The sequence below is a fragment of the Morus notabilis genome, unplaced genomic scaffold, assembly GCF_000414095.1.
Source record: "Morus notabilis unplaced genomic scaffold, ASM41409v2 Scaffold297, whole genome shotgun sequence".
In the NCBI taxonomy this organism is placed as follows: domain Eukaryota; kingdom Viridiplantae; phylum Streptophyta; class Magnoliopsida; order Rosales; family Moraceae; genus Morus; species Morus notabilis.
The window spans coordinates 291,993-308,757 of record NW_010357726.1 but is presented as its reverse complement, the minus strand read 5'-3'; the positions used below and the strand labels follow the sequence as shown (position 1 = coordinate 308,757).

Below are 16,765 nucleotides of genomic sequence, written 5' to 3'. Positions count from 1 at the left end.
ATATATATATATATATATAAGATTAAGTATGATACGTCTTGAGGATTTTCTTTTTCAAAATGTTCTATAATCCTCTCCACTCTCTCATAAAGAGAATAAGATCCCGTTTAGTTAGAGAATTCATTCTCTGATTCGAATCATGATTAATGATTCGCTACAGTATTTTTTCTTACAAAAAATATACATAAATTAAAAATAATTTTAATTCATGAACTAAACGAGCTCAGATTCATGTGGAATTTTTTTTTTTTTTTTAAGAGAGTGGAGATTTAACCCGTTGAAATAAATAGAAATATATTTTTTTTTCTTCGTACCCTAGCGGAATTATCCCTTATGAAACGTCGAAATCTATTTATTTATTTATCGGACTAATCATCATGCTAAATAACAATCATTTGGTTGAATATATCTGAAAGGACATCATTTTACTTGTACTTGGGAACAACAAAACAGTTCCAAGTTCCACATTTGAACAAAATTGTGGTTTTATTGGTTGAAATATCAGAATAAAAAAGCTCACCTTTTCGGTTATTTTTTTTTTTCAAAATGACATCATTTTTTTGGTAGAAATTTAAAATTAAGGATCCATTTTGTTTACTAATTTAAATTTTTCATTCACATTAAGATATAATTTTATGTGAATTTTTTTTATTATAATAAAATAATAAAATATAATTTTTTTTAATTTTTTTTTATTATAATATGATTTAAATTCTAAATTTAAATTTAAAAAATGGATGTGACATGCATCATTTCAAAAGTTGGTTTAATGAGGCACAATTGCTATATGTTAGTGGATGACTTGAAAGTTGAAACTTGACGGTCCATGAACTTATCAGTTTATTTATTTATTTTTTAAGCTTGAAAACTATTTAAATGTCACTGTCACCACCAGAAGAACAACTCAGATTTTCTTTGCAGGAAAAATTATATGACATCTTATTATTACATTTCACAGCCACAGCTGGTATTTACTGCCAATGAATTATCGACACGTTGAAAGTTAAAAAGTGAGATTCTGATCTTAGAGGCCGTCCAAGGATTGCGCAGGTCAAAATTTGCGGCAAAACTGTGCCCATTGATTGCTGTTTGTGGGCCCGCAAGAATGGTAAAAACACGTAAACACACAAAATATTTAAAAAAAAATGATAAAAATTCTAGTGCCCCCACGCAGGATCGAACTACGGACCTTCAGTTTACAAGACTGACGCTCTACCACTGAGCTATAGGGGCTTGGTTTGATGCATTCCACTTTGTTTTAATTCTTACAAAGAAATTCCATAACAAAAGCATAATTTTAGCTTTGAACCGGGAAAAAAAACAAAAAAAGCTATAGTAGTATTATACTTAAATGACAGTTTATTTGAACGTTCTGGCTTTTCTGAACCTTGTATGGAGCAAGCTACTAGAAGTGATTTCTAGATTAGAAGTTTAATTCTTACCGAGATTAGAACCTTAGAACCTTATTCATATGTAGATGGTGAAAAAACTCATTTTGCTTACACCAAAGCAGTTGACTTCATTAATATGTTATGAATTGCATGCAGCTGAATGAAGCAAAAGGAAAATGAAAAACAAAGCATAAACCATCCCCAAGTCCTCAAACACCTTATCCGTGTTTCAGTTTTAGTCATTTCGTTGAAAAAAAAAAAAAACAGAAAGAAAACTTAACCAACAATTGTAGATTTTGACATTTTGTTTCCTTCCAGTATGTTATCAACTTCACCAAGTCTATCTTAAAAAAAAAACACCTTAATCAACGGTTTATGTGAGCAAGAATCAGCAAAGAGCAAATATACAGATGTTATATAGTTCCAACAGTAAATGAATATTTCAAACTTTAAATATAGTTTGATTAATTTACACAACCACCATGGAAAATAAAAGAGCCGACCAGAGGAGGCAAGGAATTTTTTTTTTTTCCACAAGCCTTCAGTTTTCTGGGGTTTCATTTTCCTGGAGCAGAATATATGATGTACAAAACAGAAAGAAATACGAAGTAAATGATTTCCAACATTTCATTTGCAGTTAAGGATCAGCCTTTCCAGCCATCCCCTCATCACTAGATGCATATTCATCTTCACTCAGCTCCTCATCGCTCGATTTCTCCTCCTCAGCTGCCCCTATGTCTTCTGACTTGGCATATTTCTCACAATACTCTGCTTTCAAGTATTATTAACACAATTATCGCCTATCTACACAGATGAAAATCTATACCGACTTATTTTGGATGTTTACAAATTGAGGACGCAAAAGAGAAACAAACTCTAAGATGTTGATGGCCCGCTTAGCTGCTAATGCTTCAAATTTCTAAATTCTGAAACTTAGATGATTTTTATTACAAATAATAGATCAGCAAACCACAAATGTTTATACTCTGACTTGAAAAATCGAAGGTGACGACTTGACTGTCCAAGACATAGGCCAAGGTGAAAAGGGTAAAAGCCAACAGAAACACATTTGCAACGATGCTGAACTAAGGACGGCTTTATTGAATTAAAGCTGGAAATTATAGACATAAATTAACATATTTTACATAGTTAAGAGCTTGAAAACTTCTGAAAGTTCAATTAAAAAAAAAAGAATAATAGTGAAGTGAGAATGTAGCACTTACAATCCAACAGAAGTGGCACCTGATAACGTAGCTTAGAGAGCGAAAAGAATAGAAAATGTAATGCAAGGAAAGTCACTAGCAAGCCAACTGGGAACCTAAGCAAGAATCATCATGTACTAATAGTTGCAAAAACTTGAAAAAGATCACTACCTTTTACTCTTTGTTCATATGTAGTACGATCGCGCATCATGAGAGCAGCCGCTTCTCCATTCAATGGATCAGATGGATTCGGATACAAAAGGAGTTGAGGAAGAAATACTTCAAACACATTCACCAAGTCTGAAACAAAATTAAAAAGGAAACAGCAAAAAACCCCCTCAATTTCAGAAGCTAAGACAAATACCATGGAGCACAAGAAATTCAGTAATAATAACATATTGAAAAACCTCCAAAAAAAAAAAGAAAAGAAAATTCAAACATAGCAGGAAAAAAGGAAAATGAATAAGCTTACCAAACATGGGGCTCCAAGTCTGGTTGATAACATCTAAACAAACTGAGCCAGACCTGGAACTCATCAAAGAACTCCAAATTAGCCACACTTGAAAACTAAATTCACACACAAATCTCTAGAATTGATATGAAAAATCCAAAAAGATGGAATGTTCAACACTTCTCTAACTCACATTTCATCAACATTTGGATGGTAGATTTTGTTGATAAAGCCAATAGATGGAGATTTATAAGGATAAGCATCTGGGAGCTCCACCCTTATCCTCCATACTCCTCCCTCATAAGGACCTAAACAAGTTCCATAAAAAATAAATAAAAAGAATATTAAAAAAAAAAACCTCCATTATTCTCATTTCTCCATAGATGGTTACTTTTTTTGGCAATTTCGGAGGGAGAAAAGTACAGGGCATAACTGCAACCCAACTATGAACAATCAGAACAAGTAAAACTGAGCAAATAAATTAAGTTTTTTTGCAGAATCAAGCACCAAAACAAAATTGAAACAGAGAAGATAAATTTGCAAAAAATTCAAAGACTAAAACTGACCAAAAAAATAAGTCAAGATCAATATCCACTAAAAAGGTTGTGTGCATCTAAAAGAATATATAGTGAGAAGTCTATGCGTATCCAAATCAGTGGAAACCCAGAATCCAATAAGCTCAAATTTGCAAAAATAAAAAATAAAAATAAAAAAAGTATAAAAAAAAACCCCAGAAATGGATTTACTCTCTTTGGGTCCATGAAAATCGACATAGAACTCTTGCATGCCATCGTTGATCATCTCCACCTTGTAATCGCTCATCATCCTGATTTTAACCAAAAAAAAATGAAAAAACAAAAATCAACACCAAAAAATTCGGCAAAAAAAAAAATCAAAAGAAAAACAGTATGAGCATCTAAGAAATTTTGTTCCAAGAATATTACAGTTTCATCAAATCCATCTCGCGGCGTTTGCTCGGAGAAGACATTTTTTCCCAGGTTTTCTTTTTTCTTTTGTTTTTTTTGGATTGGGTTTTGTGGGTATTATTCGGTGAGAGAGAGGGAGGGGGAAATTGGCAGAGAGCAAAAGCGGTTCGGACATGTAGAAAACAAGTAAAACCTGGAAACTCTATTTATATAAGCCGGCTTTTTCAGAAGTAAATTTATGTCCAAGTACTTCCTTTAATTTCTTTTCCTTAGGTATTTTATTTATTTATTTTACAGGTTCTTTATAGTTCGATTGTCACGAAAATTTTGGGGAGATTATAGGAAATAGCTCAGAGGGAAAAATAAAACGAGAGAGAATTTTTTTAATTTTTTTAATAAGTAATATAATTTGTTATTACCAAATATTTTTGTTGCTCAATTTTACTATAATCTATTTTGCCCTTCAAATTTAAAAAATACAGCCATCCATAACACGCACACCCAATAATCTATTATTTTTTAGTTATATATGCACAAACAACACTATAACGTGAAAATAAAAATCCTATAGTACCAACAAAAATTCCTATTATTGAAAAAACAACTATTAATTTGGGAAATATTTTGCTTGGTGCAACTTATGTAGAAATTTATATTGAAGACAAAATAGCTCCAATAATTGAAGGAATGTTAAGATTAAGAAATTATTCTTTAAAGAGTAATGCTAAGGATACCAATTTAAATATCAACTCTTATATACTAATTGATGTGACATATGAGTTGTCATCTTTTAATTAATATGATAATATTTTAAACATCTATCAATAGAAAAATGACAACTCACATGTCACATCAATTGATAAATAAAAGTTAACATTTGAATTGATATTTCTAACATTATTCTTCCTTAAAAGATATAAAGAAACAGATTCTTACACACACATACATGCATATGCAATGGAATATTTGTTGTGTCACATAAGGATTTTTTTTTCCTTTTTGGGGGAAAGTCAATAAAAACTTTTTTTTCAAAGGAAAATTTGAATAACAATTATTTTGAGTTAGGCTTTTTAGCCGCCGAGTTTTACACGATGAAGTAATAATCTCTTGCTTCTCACAAGAGAATGAATGTAACGTATGGTTTTCCACCTCAAATGAAAGTGACCTTCTTCAAGCTAGTTTCTAGAATATATAATTCAATTTTATTTTATGTTACTATTTTAAATTGTTTGAAGGTCGTTCAATTTATACATTATAGCTATTAAGATGGACTGATTAGAGAGAGAGAGAGAAAAAAGTAGGTTCATATTGTCCTAACATTTTGCAAGTACAATTAATGGCCTTCTTGTGATATATTTTAGTGTAGAGATATCAAAGAGAGTACGCTTTTTATTTTTTATTTTTTTTATTTTTTTGTTGAGATGTATGTATTTTTAGGGCATGTTATTTTGTCTAAAAAACTCAAAAAAAGACAACTCAAGTTTTAACTTTATTCAAGTTCACGTTCTTTTAAGTTTTAACTTTATTCAATTTTACTCAATTTTATTAAGGGGTCGTTCTTTTAGAGTGTAATTTGAGTGTAATTTTTTAGTTGAATTTGAGTTATAACTTGAGTTAAAGTTGTAACTTGAATAAAGTTGAGTAAAATTGAATAAAGTTGAAACTTAAAAGAACGTGAACTTGAATAAATTTGGAACTCGAGTTGTCTTTTTTTGAGTTTTTTAGACAAAAGAACATGCCCTAAAGTTCTAACTTCAACTCAAGTTCTAACTCAAATTCAACTCAAAAATTACACTCAAGTTACACTCCAAAAGAACTAGTTTCCAAGAGACAGAAGTGCTAAAACCATGCCCTTATACGATTGTGTAGAAACAATGACAGGAAATCAAAATTAAATGTTTCCAACACATTGACAATGAACATGTCGGGCTATCAGATAAAAACACGAAATCAAAATAAGGTAAATAACTTTGTTGTAAAAAGAGGTTATAGACGTTAAATGGCAGAGCATTTCAGTGAAGCAAATAAATGCATCAAGAAAAAGAAAATGCATGAAGGTTTCATTATTGATATTATCACAAAATATTATCATTTATAGAGGTTATAGACACTGAACGGTCAAATTTAGAAACAAATAAAAGGGAGAGAAAATAAATAGTTTTTCTCAATTGAGGAAAAAGCTATGGAGGCATTAACATGACCCGTTTAGTTCGTTGATTTAAATTTTTAATTTGAGTTGAGATGTGATTTTATGTGAGAGCTTTTTACTGTAGTAAAAAAGTTAGATGTGATTATTTGTGAGAACTTTTTACTGTAACAGAACTCAAATTATAAACTCGAATCAGCGAAATGAATGGAGCCAACAAGTACCTACTTTTTTGGTTTAGGTCTTTTTTAGGCACTTCATTTGAATTTTCACGTTCAAAAAGAGAAACGACATGACGTCCTCAAGCCTATTATAATATACACGATACTTCAATCCAAAAGAAGAAAGGAGAAAAAGGTTCCAAATTACAATCATTGGCCCTCGACCAATTATCTTTTAGTTATTTTAGACCCTTTTTTTTAAATTTCTTTTTAATCAAAGTGGAGAAAGAGAAGAGGTTTCAATTATTAGGAAAATTTTATGGTAGAATATATGAAAAAAAAAAAAAAGATACTGATATAAAACACAATGTTTAATATCAAATCGAATTCGGAACCGTATCAAATAAAGGGCGGATGTGGACCCTCATCACCTATCACCTAGAAAATAAAAAATGAAAGCTATACATTATGCATAAGCCAATACTATAAGCCAGCTCAGAGAGCCACTTGTGACATGTGTCTCGTGACTTTCACCACATTACTGCAAAGATGACCGTATCTTATCTGCAGGGGAGTGGATGAAAAACCTTTGCAGTTTGCATTTAAAAGACAGCAACTTAGGTGTCTGCAGAGTTCGAAAATTGATAGTCCATCTACATGAGAGAGAGAGAGAGAGAGAGAGAGAGAGAGAGAGAGAGAGAGAGATTCAGAAGCTGAGGTAGGAGAACTAGAGAGAAAAAAGACAGATAAAAACAAGTAACAAACACGTGATGATAAAACATTAACAAAACAAAAGACCACATAGTATAATAATAATAATAATAATAATAAAAGTACAACTCGAATGAGTATATCCCTCTTAGTATTTCCTTTATCTGAGGATATGGCTAAATGGGTGTGTCTATAGATGAAAAAGTTAAGAAGAGGGCAAAAACTGCAGGAGCACCACGGCTATAAGATAGTTGTTGGCATCCAATGAAAATTTGACTGCTGAAATCTGATCACTAGTACCATTTTACAAGCCTCTAAACACTTGGCCCGTTTAATTCGCTGATTGAGTTTTTAATTCGAGTTAAAATGTGATTTTATGTAAGAATTTTTTACTGTAGTAAAAAAGTTAGATGTGATTATTTCTGAGAGTTTTTTACTGTAATAAAATTCGAATTCTAAACTTAAATCAGTGAAATGAATGGAAACCTAAATGTTAAAGTTCTAGCCTCCCCGAGCTGCTCATATATATGTTTTTCAACATCTAATTGTTGGGAAACAAATCACCAATTATGGGCAATTTCATTGATACTACTTACACCACTTGAGAAGCCAAACCATGTAATTTTTTTTTTAAATACTATGCAATATTCAGATACAAAAGTCATACCATGGAAGCGTGTACCCAATTTTCCATCTACCCATTCCTTATGAGGCTTAAGTTACAATGATCAAACTCTGATGCCTCGTTAGTAGTCCAAAAGCAGACTATATACTTGGAGCCAGAAAGAACGTTGGATGTGCGACCTACCCACCACCCATCATTATGGCCTCATTTAGTTCTTATATTTAAACCTATGATTCTGATTCTTTTACGGTGTTTTTGATCTCACAAAGAATTTGAATTCAAAATATTCTTCTCTTACAAAGTTCCCGCCAATTAATCAAAATCACTGAGTTGAACTCGTGAACCAAACAGAGCTTACATTTATACCATGCATCAATGTTTTCACAGACCGCAAAAAGGGTAGACGCGTTGAATTTCTGGGGGGAGAAGGCCTTATGTTCATCACATTACATCACTTCTTAAAGCAGTACTTGGTTTCATCATTGTTCTCTATGTCTCATATTCCACCATAAACTACTTGTCGGTGCTGGCTCCAACAATCTTTGCTGTGTACGTACCAAGAGCCTCGGAAACCTTCATCGCCACTTCTGACTTCAACCTTCATTCCCTTGCTGAAGGTTGGCTTACTTTCTTCCAATTCCAAGTCTATGCCATTGGAGTTTACATACCATGTAGTTGAATCTTCCTGCATTTGTACATTCGAGATGCTTGAATAATCATTTTAACAAAACAAGAGCTCTTTGTTATGAGAGAGAACTATTTTGTTTTGAAAACGCCGTTGAGGTATGAAGCAAAGTCCAGATGATGTTTATTGAGCAGTTTGGCTGGTTGTGAAAATACTGTATAAGAAAAACTATGACAATATCGTTGTGCGCCATTGCTACTAGTAAGCCGTTGTATTCTAAGAGGCAAACGCCTAATGATCCACGTGTACGTACAGTGAGGAGGTGGGTATGCTTTAAGGAAACTGTGTGATACACATGCCTCGGTATTTTCGTTCGTTGTTCACTTTTCTTGTCATTCGAATTCTAGTTCCTACTACTGCTCTTTGTAACTCGTAACTAAATGGCACTCTTCTTCTCCGGCCGCCTGTTGACCTGCTCGGTTTGCCACACCAAAGCAGTGGCCAATCCGGGCTTCTTTCTTGGGCTCACCGAGGTCTTAGGCTAGGAATTGGCAGTGTTCAATCAGCGTTTTCACTTGACGCCAGCGAAGGGGCCAACTGATTTGCCACTCGACAATGCGGAGGCCTTGAAATGTCGCGTATGTGGCTGCATCGTCAGCTTTGCTCTCACCCAGGTATTGGGCTTTATTATTTCTTTTTTCTCCTTTTCATTTCGATTAATTAGTTTTATTTTGTGTTTAGGTGTTATTTCAAATCTCTTGAGGTTTACAAACCCGATACTAATTGATTTGGGTACGTTTTTTAATTTTTTCTTTTCTTTTTTGGCGTGGGTTAATAGCCCCAATGGTATCTATACTGTCATCTTATAATTGCCTTACTAGGTGTAGGTATGACATGGGATTATGCTACTCTGTTATGCTACTCTGTCTAGCGATATAGTTTTGTTTTATATATGCTACTATCTCAGGAGAGATTGTTTTGACACGGCATTTTGCAACTCTAGAGATTTTTTTTTTTAGATTGTAGAAACTTACTAAATCTCAAAGAAAATTTACTCAAATTTTGGTTCCTTTTCCAGCAGTAGAATCTCACTCATCACCTATCACCTAGAAAATAAAAAATAAAAAATGAAAGCTATAATATAGAGAGAGATCCACAAGCAAGTAAAAACACATGATGTTAAAACATTAGCAAAACAAAATGCCGCATAGTCATCTCATAAGGGTAAAAGAAAAAGAAAAAGAAAATACAACTCGAACGACTGTGTATATTCCCCTAGTATTTCCTTTATCTAAAAATATGGCCAAATGGGTGTGTCTAGAAGAAAAACCTGGTGCTGCACAAGGTATTTACAATGGAGCTATCTAATCAGTAATATATTTTTCGAATACAACATTCCAGGCTTACTTGGTCAGCTCCAAAACTGAATTCTGCAAATTCTCTTCTGGGGTCTTCAAGAAAATGACCAAGTCTCTTCCACCACTTCAGGCACTACCCTCAAAATTGCATCACTCATGACTGTTATTACCTTGAACACTTTAAAATCTGGAGAGAAAGTTGCATAGTTCAGAAGGGGTTTAACTCCTGCTTGCATTTTGTTTATTCCAAATCGGTGCACTGCTTATTCTGAACACATGACAGCATGTTGGACCCTGAAAGATCAACTGCATTATTCCCGAAAGGGCCGCCTATAGATCCAAACTCTTTTTCATCATCATCACTATCAATATTTTTTAGAGTTACCCGATTTTGGTAACGTCTTTTCTGGACAAGGAACACGTTGAAGTAGTAGCTTACCATGTTTTCCATCGTCTTCATAGGAAACCATCTGATTTTCCTGTCCCCAAAGTACTTATTTGATTTCACTATTTCTCTGAACCTCTTTTCCTGTTCAGCTGTCCACCGAAGTGAAACTTCCTCGCCCATATGGTCAAACCTCCAATGATAAAATGCCGGACCCAGTTCGAGCTTTAGTTTCATCCTTGCCTCAGCAATGTGAAATCTTACACATTCAACAGATCCTGGAAGTGGACAGCCACAAAATTCCGGTCTTCCCTTGCCAATAGTATTTATTTCCTTAATAGGGTATTTGTGTTCTCTGCATTCCTTCGGCCATACTCGAGTGCCTAGCCATTTAGGATCACTCTCATATACCACACCAGTCCATTCTGGGACATCAGCTTGAAAGAGGGGCCCCACAGAAACATCCTTTTTGACGGACTCATCCTCCAAAGGGCAGAGTTCCTTAGCTAAAACTGGCAAATCAACTTCTATAACTTCTTCCTCCTTAGGCTCATTATCCACCTCTACTTTACGAGGACTTATCAGTTTAGGGGAACTTGGTGAACATGGATTGCAACAAGAACATGAACGAGATTTCGACAAATTTGTAAGCCTTTTGCTGCACCTTGATCTCTCCGAAGAATGGTGGCTGAGAGCAATATTATCCTCGTACATAGACGGATGCATCTTTAGCTTCTTCTGCAAGTCAGAGCATGATCTCTTTCATCAAATCAGCAAATATTTCGTCTACATATGGTACTAAGTAAAATTACAGGAAAAGAATCACCGTTGTAGACTTCTTTTTCCAGACCCTAGACTCTTGAGAATCCATTTACTCCAAACATTAGACACGAACTGCCAGAAACATTGGTCATGGTTCCAACGACAAGGCAACAATAGGAACAACAATATAAATCTAATCACCATGGATGTAAGACACTAGACACGTGAAACTTGTACATAATTTGGTGCTGTTAATACCCTTTAGTTGATTCCTCTAACTGGTTTATTTTCTCAATGAAAAATGCACTTTCATTATATTCAAGTTTTCCGGGGTTTAGAAGGAAGGGGGGTGTTTACTCAAGAATAAAAGGAGGAAAAAATACCTTGCATCTCCAACAACATATATATATATATATATATATATAGAGAGAGAGAGAGAGAGAGAGAGAGAGAGAGAGAGAGAGAGAGAGAGACACACACACACACACACACACACACACACACACTCACTTTATTTTAAAGAATCTGTTTACGATGTTTTGAACAACTTAACTACAAGAAAGACAAACATGAAGGAGCATTGAAAATTTGTTAGCACTAAAAAAAATCTCATAGTAGATAACAGAAGCTTATGCAATTCAACTATCTGCGATAACCAGATCAAATGTTAAGTTTCATTCAGACTCCACAAAAAGGTTGAAATAAATTGTGCATGACCAAGCGGATCTAACCTCTAGACCTCAAGAAATCACACTAGGACAAATTGAAAAACAATAGAGAAAACACAAAGGATATACAAACTTTTACCTGCAATAGAGATTCTTCATTGTTGGAATTCACATGCCTTCTTAACAACATCTCTCTTGCCCTGATTCTCTTTCCCCTCCTTATGCTCCTTCAACACAGAAGGCCCTCCTATTACCCCAATGGAAGGATCATCCGAATGCTTTGCCACCTCTGTCAACCACTTCACTAGTCCCGACAAAGACTCTCTCTTTCTCTTATTGTCCTTTTCTTTCTTGTCATCACCACTAGAGTTCAAGACCATAAGATGATCAGATTCATCGTGATCTTTGTCACCAAACTTTTCGTCATTATCACCATTACACTTGACAAAGCCTGAACATTTGGCATCTTTCAAGCACAATTTTTTTCTCTTCTCAACTTGAACAAGCCTACAATGGGAGAACAAATCTCTAAACTCGGTCTCTAGCTCCAAAGACAAGCGCCCAAAATTCCCACACTTTCCCCTATTGTTAAGCCATTGCTCTAACTCACTCAGATACTTGAAGTACACCAATTTCACGGCCGCCATGGCCCCAAAACCCAACCCCAATTTCTTGGCCACAAAACCCCACAACCTTTTCTTTGTCACGGATTCATACCCACCTTTCTCTCTCACAACCCAAAACAACTCGAACAAATCAACAGATTTCTCACATGGAAGCATTGCCGGGACAGGCCTAAACCTACCCTTTTCACCAATCGCCTTGAGGAAGACGGACATGACCTCATCAAACAACCTCCGTAGCCTAAACTCAACACCACCACCGTCGGATTCATCGCTATCATGATCATTATCAACACACCCAACAACGAGACCCTTTTTCCGATGAGCACAGACATTTTCAAGGGAATCTAAAGCAGACCCATTTGCTAAAGTTGACCATCCTGCCATGAAAGCTTCAGCTTTGTATATCTTGATACCGAAAGCGAGCTCTCTTTTTGGAGATCGGACGGAACAAAAATGGCGAAAGGAAAAAGGGTAAAAGTGTGAGGGCAGGGATTTATTTTATTTATTATTTATTTGGGTTTTCTAATTTTTACCTCATTTTCTTCAAGGTGGGGGAGTGAGCTGAACTGATTGGCATGGCCGACAAATGTCTGTCGTGACGGTTGCAGAGACGACAACGAGACGGGGTCTGAGAGTTCGGGAAAAGCCCAAACCTTAAACGTATTTAGGAGTAAAAAAAATTATTAGTGACAGCCAGCAGCATTTTATTCAGGTCATGCCCAATATACAGACAGGACGGGTTCTAAGCACCATGCCTCAGGTTCCGTTTAGTTCATGGATTAAAATCATGAGATTAAAATAATTTTTAATTTATGTGTATTTTTTATAAAAAAAAAATATTATAACGAATCATAAACCATAATTTGAATCAGAAAACGAATCTTTCAATCAAACGGACTCAATAAGTGGTGCTAAATATTTATTAGTATCTTATAGTATTATTCAATACAAAATAGAGAGATAGGCTTATAAATTAGGAAAACATTTTCTACCCTATCAATTATTTTATAGCTACAGACCGTTAGATTATATCAAAAAATATATATAAATTTAATAAAAAAATTTACGGTTTAAAATTAGGGAGTTTTTTCGATAAGCTTTTGATTGTAAGATTTGATTTTTAACCGTTAGATCTAGTTAAAATCACATTAAATTAAAAAAATATACATAATATACAATTTTTTCGATAGACTTCCGACGATGGGATTAAATTTTTAATCGTTAAATCTATTCAAAATCCAAAGAATCTCCCTTAAGATTACGCAGCGTCGTAAATTTTTCTACATAATTTTATGATACGAAATACTTACCCTAGGTGAATCAAGACAAATTTAACCGATTTAAATTGTATTTAGATCTAATAGTCCATAATTGTTCATTTAGTACTGTGATATTTATTTGAAATCTTGGAAAAATGATTGGTGGGATATAGTCTCTCTCTCTTCTTTTTAAAATGATGGAATTTAAACGAAGCCCACCTAATTATTTATTTATTTTTTTTGAAGGGCAGCTAATTATATTTTTAATTTAAGAAAGGTAAGAGAAAATAATGACATGAGATAAGGAACAGTATTAATAACACAGCAACTATGGAAATAAAAAAGAATTTTATGTAGTTCAATTATTGGTCACTCTGAATAATTATAGAGATAAGATCTAAATGGAATTCAACATTATAGGTGTAGTTAAAAGTTTAGGAAATTGACGATGATTACAATCGTCTATCGTAACGTACAAATTGGAGTTAAACCATTTCCTCTTATATGACATTCCAATGATGCTTTTTTCTTTTTGAAATTAGTATTACTCTTTTGACCTACAAAAAATAACCCTTTTTCAGGCGTTCACTTGCATCTTTTAATCCCTTTTTGCCACTTAGTTTTCATTAATTCTCCCCGAATTAAATACATGTTTTGGCCAAAAATATCCTAAGAAAAAAAGAAGAAGAATCTGATACCAATTTATCTATTGCCCATTTTCTCAGCAAAATAATTATCTATTACCTGTTTTTATTTTCCCTGTCAACATTTTAACCGAATTTACGAAACCAAAAAACGTTCATTTGTATAATAATTTCTTACCTTCACTGCCACGCTACAAAAGGTAGCAACAACTAACACGTTGGTTCTCTAATTTGTAGTTATGGGTTTTTTTTTTTTTTTTTTTTTTTCATTCATTCCTTTATTTATTTATTTATTTATTTATTATTATTATTATTATTATTATTATTTTGCCATTAGTAGCTTCTGTACAATGAATCATTTGGATAGAAGAAAGCAATAATTTATCACAATGAATCGTTAATTGAAGAAGGCAATGACTTATCGAGAAAATTACATAATTTATCATGAATATAAGCCTATAATTTATATCATTCTAAATAATAAAATGTCATATATAATCTATTATAATCTTTTATTTTATCTTTATTAATTGAATGAACAATTGTTTATTTTTAAGTAAAATAATATAAGTAATATTTTTCACCATCTTAAATAGTTTCTAATATATATTTTTTCAGACCTGTTTAGGAGTGCTTTCTAAGAGCTATTTTTGACTTCTTAGATCCAAAAATTACTTCTAAAAGTGCTTAAATAATATGTCAGAAGTGCTTTGACTTTTCAGAAGAGCTTCCAATCAAAGTCAGAAATTGTAACCTTTAAAAAAAGAACTTATAAATAAACTTTAAAACTTATACTAAAGTTTAATTAAGGCATTATAAACTTAATTCCAACACTTTTGTTGCTTATTAGAAAATTTAAAAATCACTTTGACTCATTAAGCTCTTTGTTCCAAAGACTTGTTGAAAAGTTACATTTTTTACTTCTCTTCTTCTACTGGCTAAAAACAAAAGCAAAAACCCTGCTAAACGGACCGAAATCAATCCATTTAAATGCCATATATGTAATGAAAATACGAGAACAACCAAATCCAATATTTTCAACATTATTGGATGTAGTACATTTCTACTTACTAGGGTCGATCCAACAAAACGCTTTTAACCTGTTTACAATTGTTGTCTTCTAAATTCAAAACTAAAACCCCATATCCTCAAATGATTTTTTCTCCCTCTTCACCAGACAAGACAGTCAACACTGCAGAAAAAAAAAGGCTAATCTTTTCTTTGTAAAGCAAAGTTGGTTAAATTTTTAAAATCAAGATGGTCAACAACTATACTTTTTCAAGTGCAGAAAACACAAAACTGAATGTTTGACCATTGAAAATGAATGAGCTAACTGCTAATCAATCTTGGTGCAAAAATCAGATGTATATACATGAATTATCTGGAATACAACCATGTGCTTTTCATAAGATCCTTCCATCTTCCATTACACTGATCAAATCCCCTTTGTCCACCAGCCCAGAACCCAGTGTGTAAACTATATGCCATTTACAGGACCAATGCGAACGGCAAAAACACGAAACGACAATATCCAAGCAGACTCGTGAAAAACTCTATACTCGCAGAAAGAGAGAGATGACAAAAGCATGTAGAATTTCTTTTTACCACCTATTTGTTTTGAGAACTAATCAACTTCAGACAACTAAATGAGACAAATATTATCCCAATGCAGTGAAAGCAGAAATTGAACCTTAAGATCAGCGTTACACCTTTCTCAAGATCTTCCTATCCTCCACCACCACCACCCAAAAAAAAGGAAAAATAACTATCCTTGTTTTCTATTGCCCATTTCTTTTTCTTTGTTTTCTGACGATATGAATGCCCAATGCACTGACCAACAAAACCAATCGACAACCTATATCAGGTTGCCACTTAACTGTGGACAAGGAAAAAAAAAACTGCGGGATTTATCGAAAATGTATGCTATGCTTCTCAAACCGTACTCAACGTGTTGCCGACTGCTAGGAATCGATAGGAGGATCGAATGTCATTTCCTGCGTCGGAAGGGAAACAAATTTCCCTATAAGAATTATGAATGACAATGGATGTATGATATAACAATTAAAAAAACAAAACAAAGTAAAGAACGTTTTAACTCTAACCTGATCACAGACAGGGCAGGCTTCACTTCTTTCCATCCATTCAAGAATGCACGCAAGGTGAAAATGATGCTCACATTTTGTGGTAAGTTTTGGGTTCTCAGTGTCATACTCTGCAAAGAAGTGAAAATGGCTGAAACCGATTCTCAAAATTCTTCGAAAGAATGTCAAGTTATCACTGACAAATGGAAAGAAAGAATAATGAATACAAAATTGCAAAAACTAAAGGACCGATGCAATTAACAATAGGAGGTCTAACAAAGAAGCTTTATGGGATAAGAAATCTAATACAGTTTGCAATAACGAGTTTACCCTCCAAACAGATTGGACAAACATCCTCTTCCTCAGTTGTCAAAACAACGGCATCCACCGACTTCGAGAGTTCAACTTCCACCTCCTTTGTGTCGTCAAGTTCAAGATCAGTCTGTGCTTTACAGTCTGATTCCTTCAAGTCTTCACACTTAACTGAAGGATCTTGAACATTACCACCACCGGCTTCTTGAACAGTATCAGAATTTGTTGTCTGTGTTGTCGCTCCGTTTTTGTCAACACTAATTTCTTGAGCCACCGGTGGAGAATGAGGGCGTCCAAAAGCCACATCATATGGCATCGGTGCAGGAGGTGGTCTGTAAGTGTCAGGGCTGGATGTATCCAAATTAGTATCAACAAGGAGTCCAGAAGAGAGTGTAGGACCGCGTTGAGATGACAGAGGCACATGCTCTTCCG

At 33.9% G+C, this 16,765-nt stretch overlaps 3 protein-coding genes and 1 non-coding gene across 5 annotated transcripts in view; all 4 read right to left on the bottom strand.

Annotated features, from left to right (window-relative positions):
- Positions 1 to 1,161: 1,161 nt before the first annotated feature.
- Positions 1,162 to 1,233, bottom strand: TRNAT-UGU. The gene has a single exon. It is a non-coding gene; the product is annotated as a tRNA-Thr (tRNA).
- A 524-nt stretch (positions 1,234 to 1,757) lies between these two features.
- LOC21406999 (ubiquitin-conjugating enzyme E2 5) lies at positions 1,758 to 4,158 on the bottom strand. Its single transcript, XM_010090778.2, has 6 exons — positions 3,989 to 4,158; positions 3,791 to 3,870; positions 3,238 to 3,352; positions 3,066 to 3,118; positions 2,765 to 2,893; positions 1,758 to 2,159 (listed from the first exon to the last, which is right to left on the bottom strand). The coding sequence occupies exons 1-6, from the start codon at positions 4,030 to 4,032 to the stop codon at positions 2,029 to 2,031; spliced, it is 552 nt and encodes a 183-aa protein (XP_010089080.1). The 5' UTR covers positions 4,033 to 4,158; the 3' UTR covers positions 1,758 to 2,028.
- Positions 4,159 to 9,428: 5,270 nt separating this feature from the next.
- Positions 9,429 to 12,720, bottom strand: LOC21406996 (AT-rich interactive domain-containing protein 2). The gene is given in 3 exon segments (XM_010090775.2): positions 9,429 to 10,719; positions 11,551 to 11,617; positions 11,619 to 12,720. Coding segments are annotated over 3 exon segments (1,752 nt in total). The 5' UTR covers positions 12,422 to 12,720; the 3' UTR covers positions 9,429 to 9,837.
- A 2,300-nt stretch (positions 12,721 to 15,020) lies between these two features.
- LOC21411586 (probable E3 ubiquitin-protein ligase RHB1A) overlaps positions 15,021 to 16,765 on the bottom strand; it is a 3,286-nt gene continuing 1,541 nt past the window's right edge. Inside the window, exons 4-6 of one of the 2 annotated variants that reach the window (XM_024175634.1) lie at positions 16,352 to 16,765; positions 16,043 to 16,152; positions 15,021 to 15,960 (exon numbers count right to left, since the gene is read on the bottom strand). In XM_024175634.1, coding sequence (XP_024031402.1) covers positions 15,928 to 15,960; positions 16,043 to 16,152; positions 16,352 to 16,765 — 557 coding nt within the window. In that variant the 3' untranslated portion in view covers positions 15,021 to 15,927. The remainder of the gene's footprint in view (positions 15,961 to 16,042; positions 16,153 to 16,351) is intronic. The other variant, XM_024175629.1, reaches the window with a different exon arrangement.

Bases quoted from the DNA above. Each gene is read 5' to 3' on its own strand.
- LOC21406999 (XM_010090778.2), bottom strand. From the start codon at position 4,032: ATGTCTTCTCCGAGCAAACGCCGCGAGATGGATTTGATGAAACT. The intron at 3,871-3,988 runs GTAATATTCTTG...GGTTAAAATCAG, and splicing joins GAGATGGATTTGATGAAACT to GATGATGAGCGATTACAAGG. The intron at 2,894-3,065 runs GTAAGCTTATTC...ATTTTGTTTCAG, and splicing joins GACTTGGAGCCCCATGTTTG to ACTTGGTGAATGTGTTTGAA.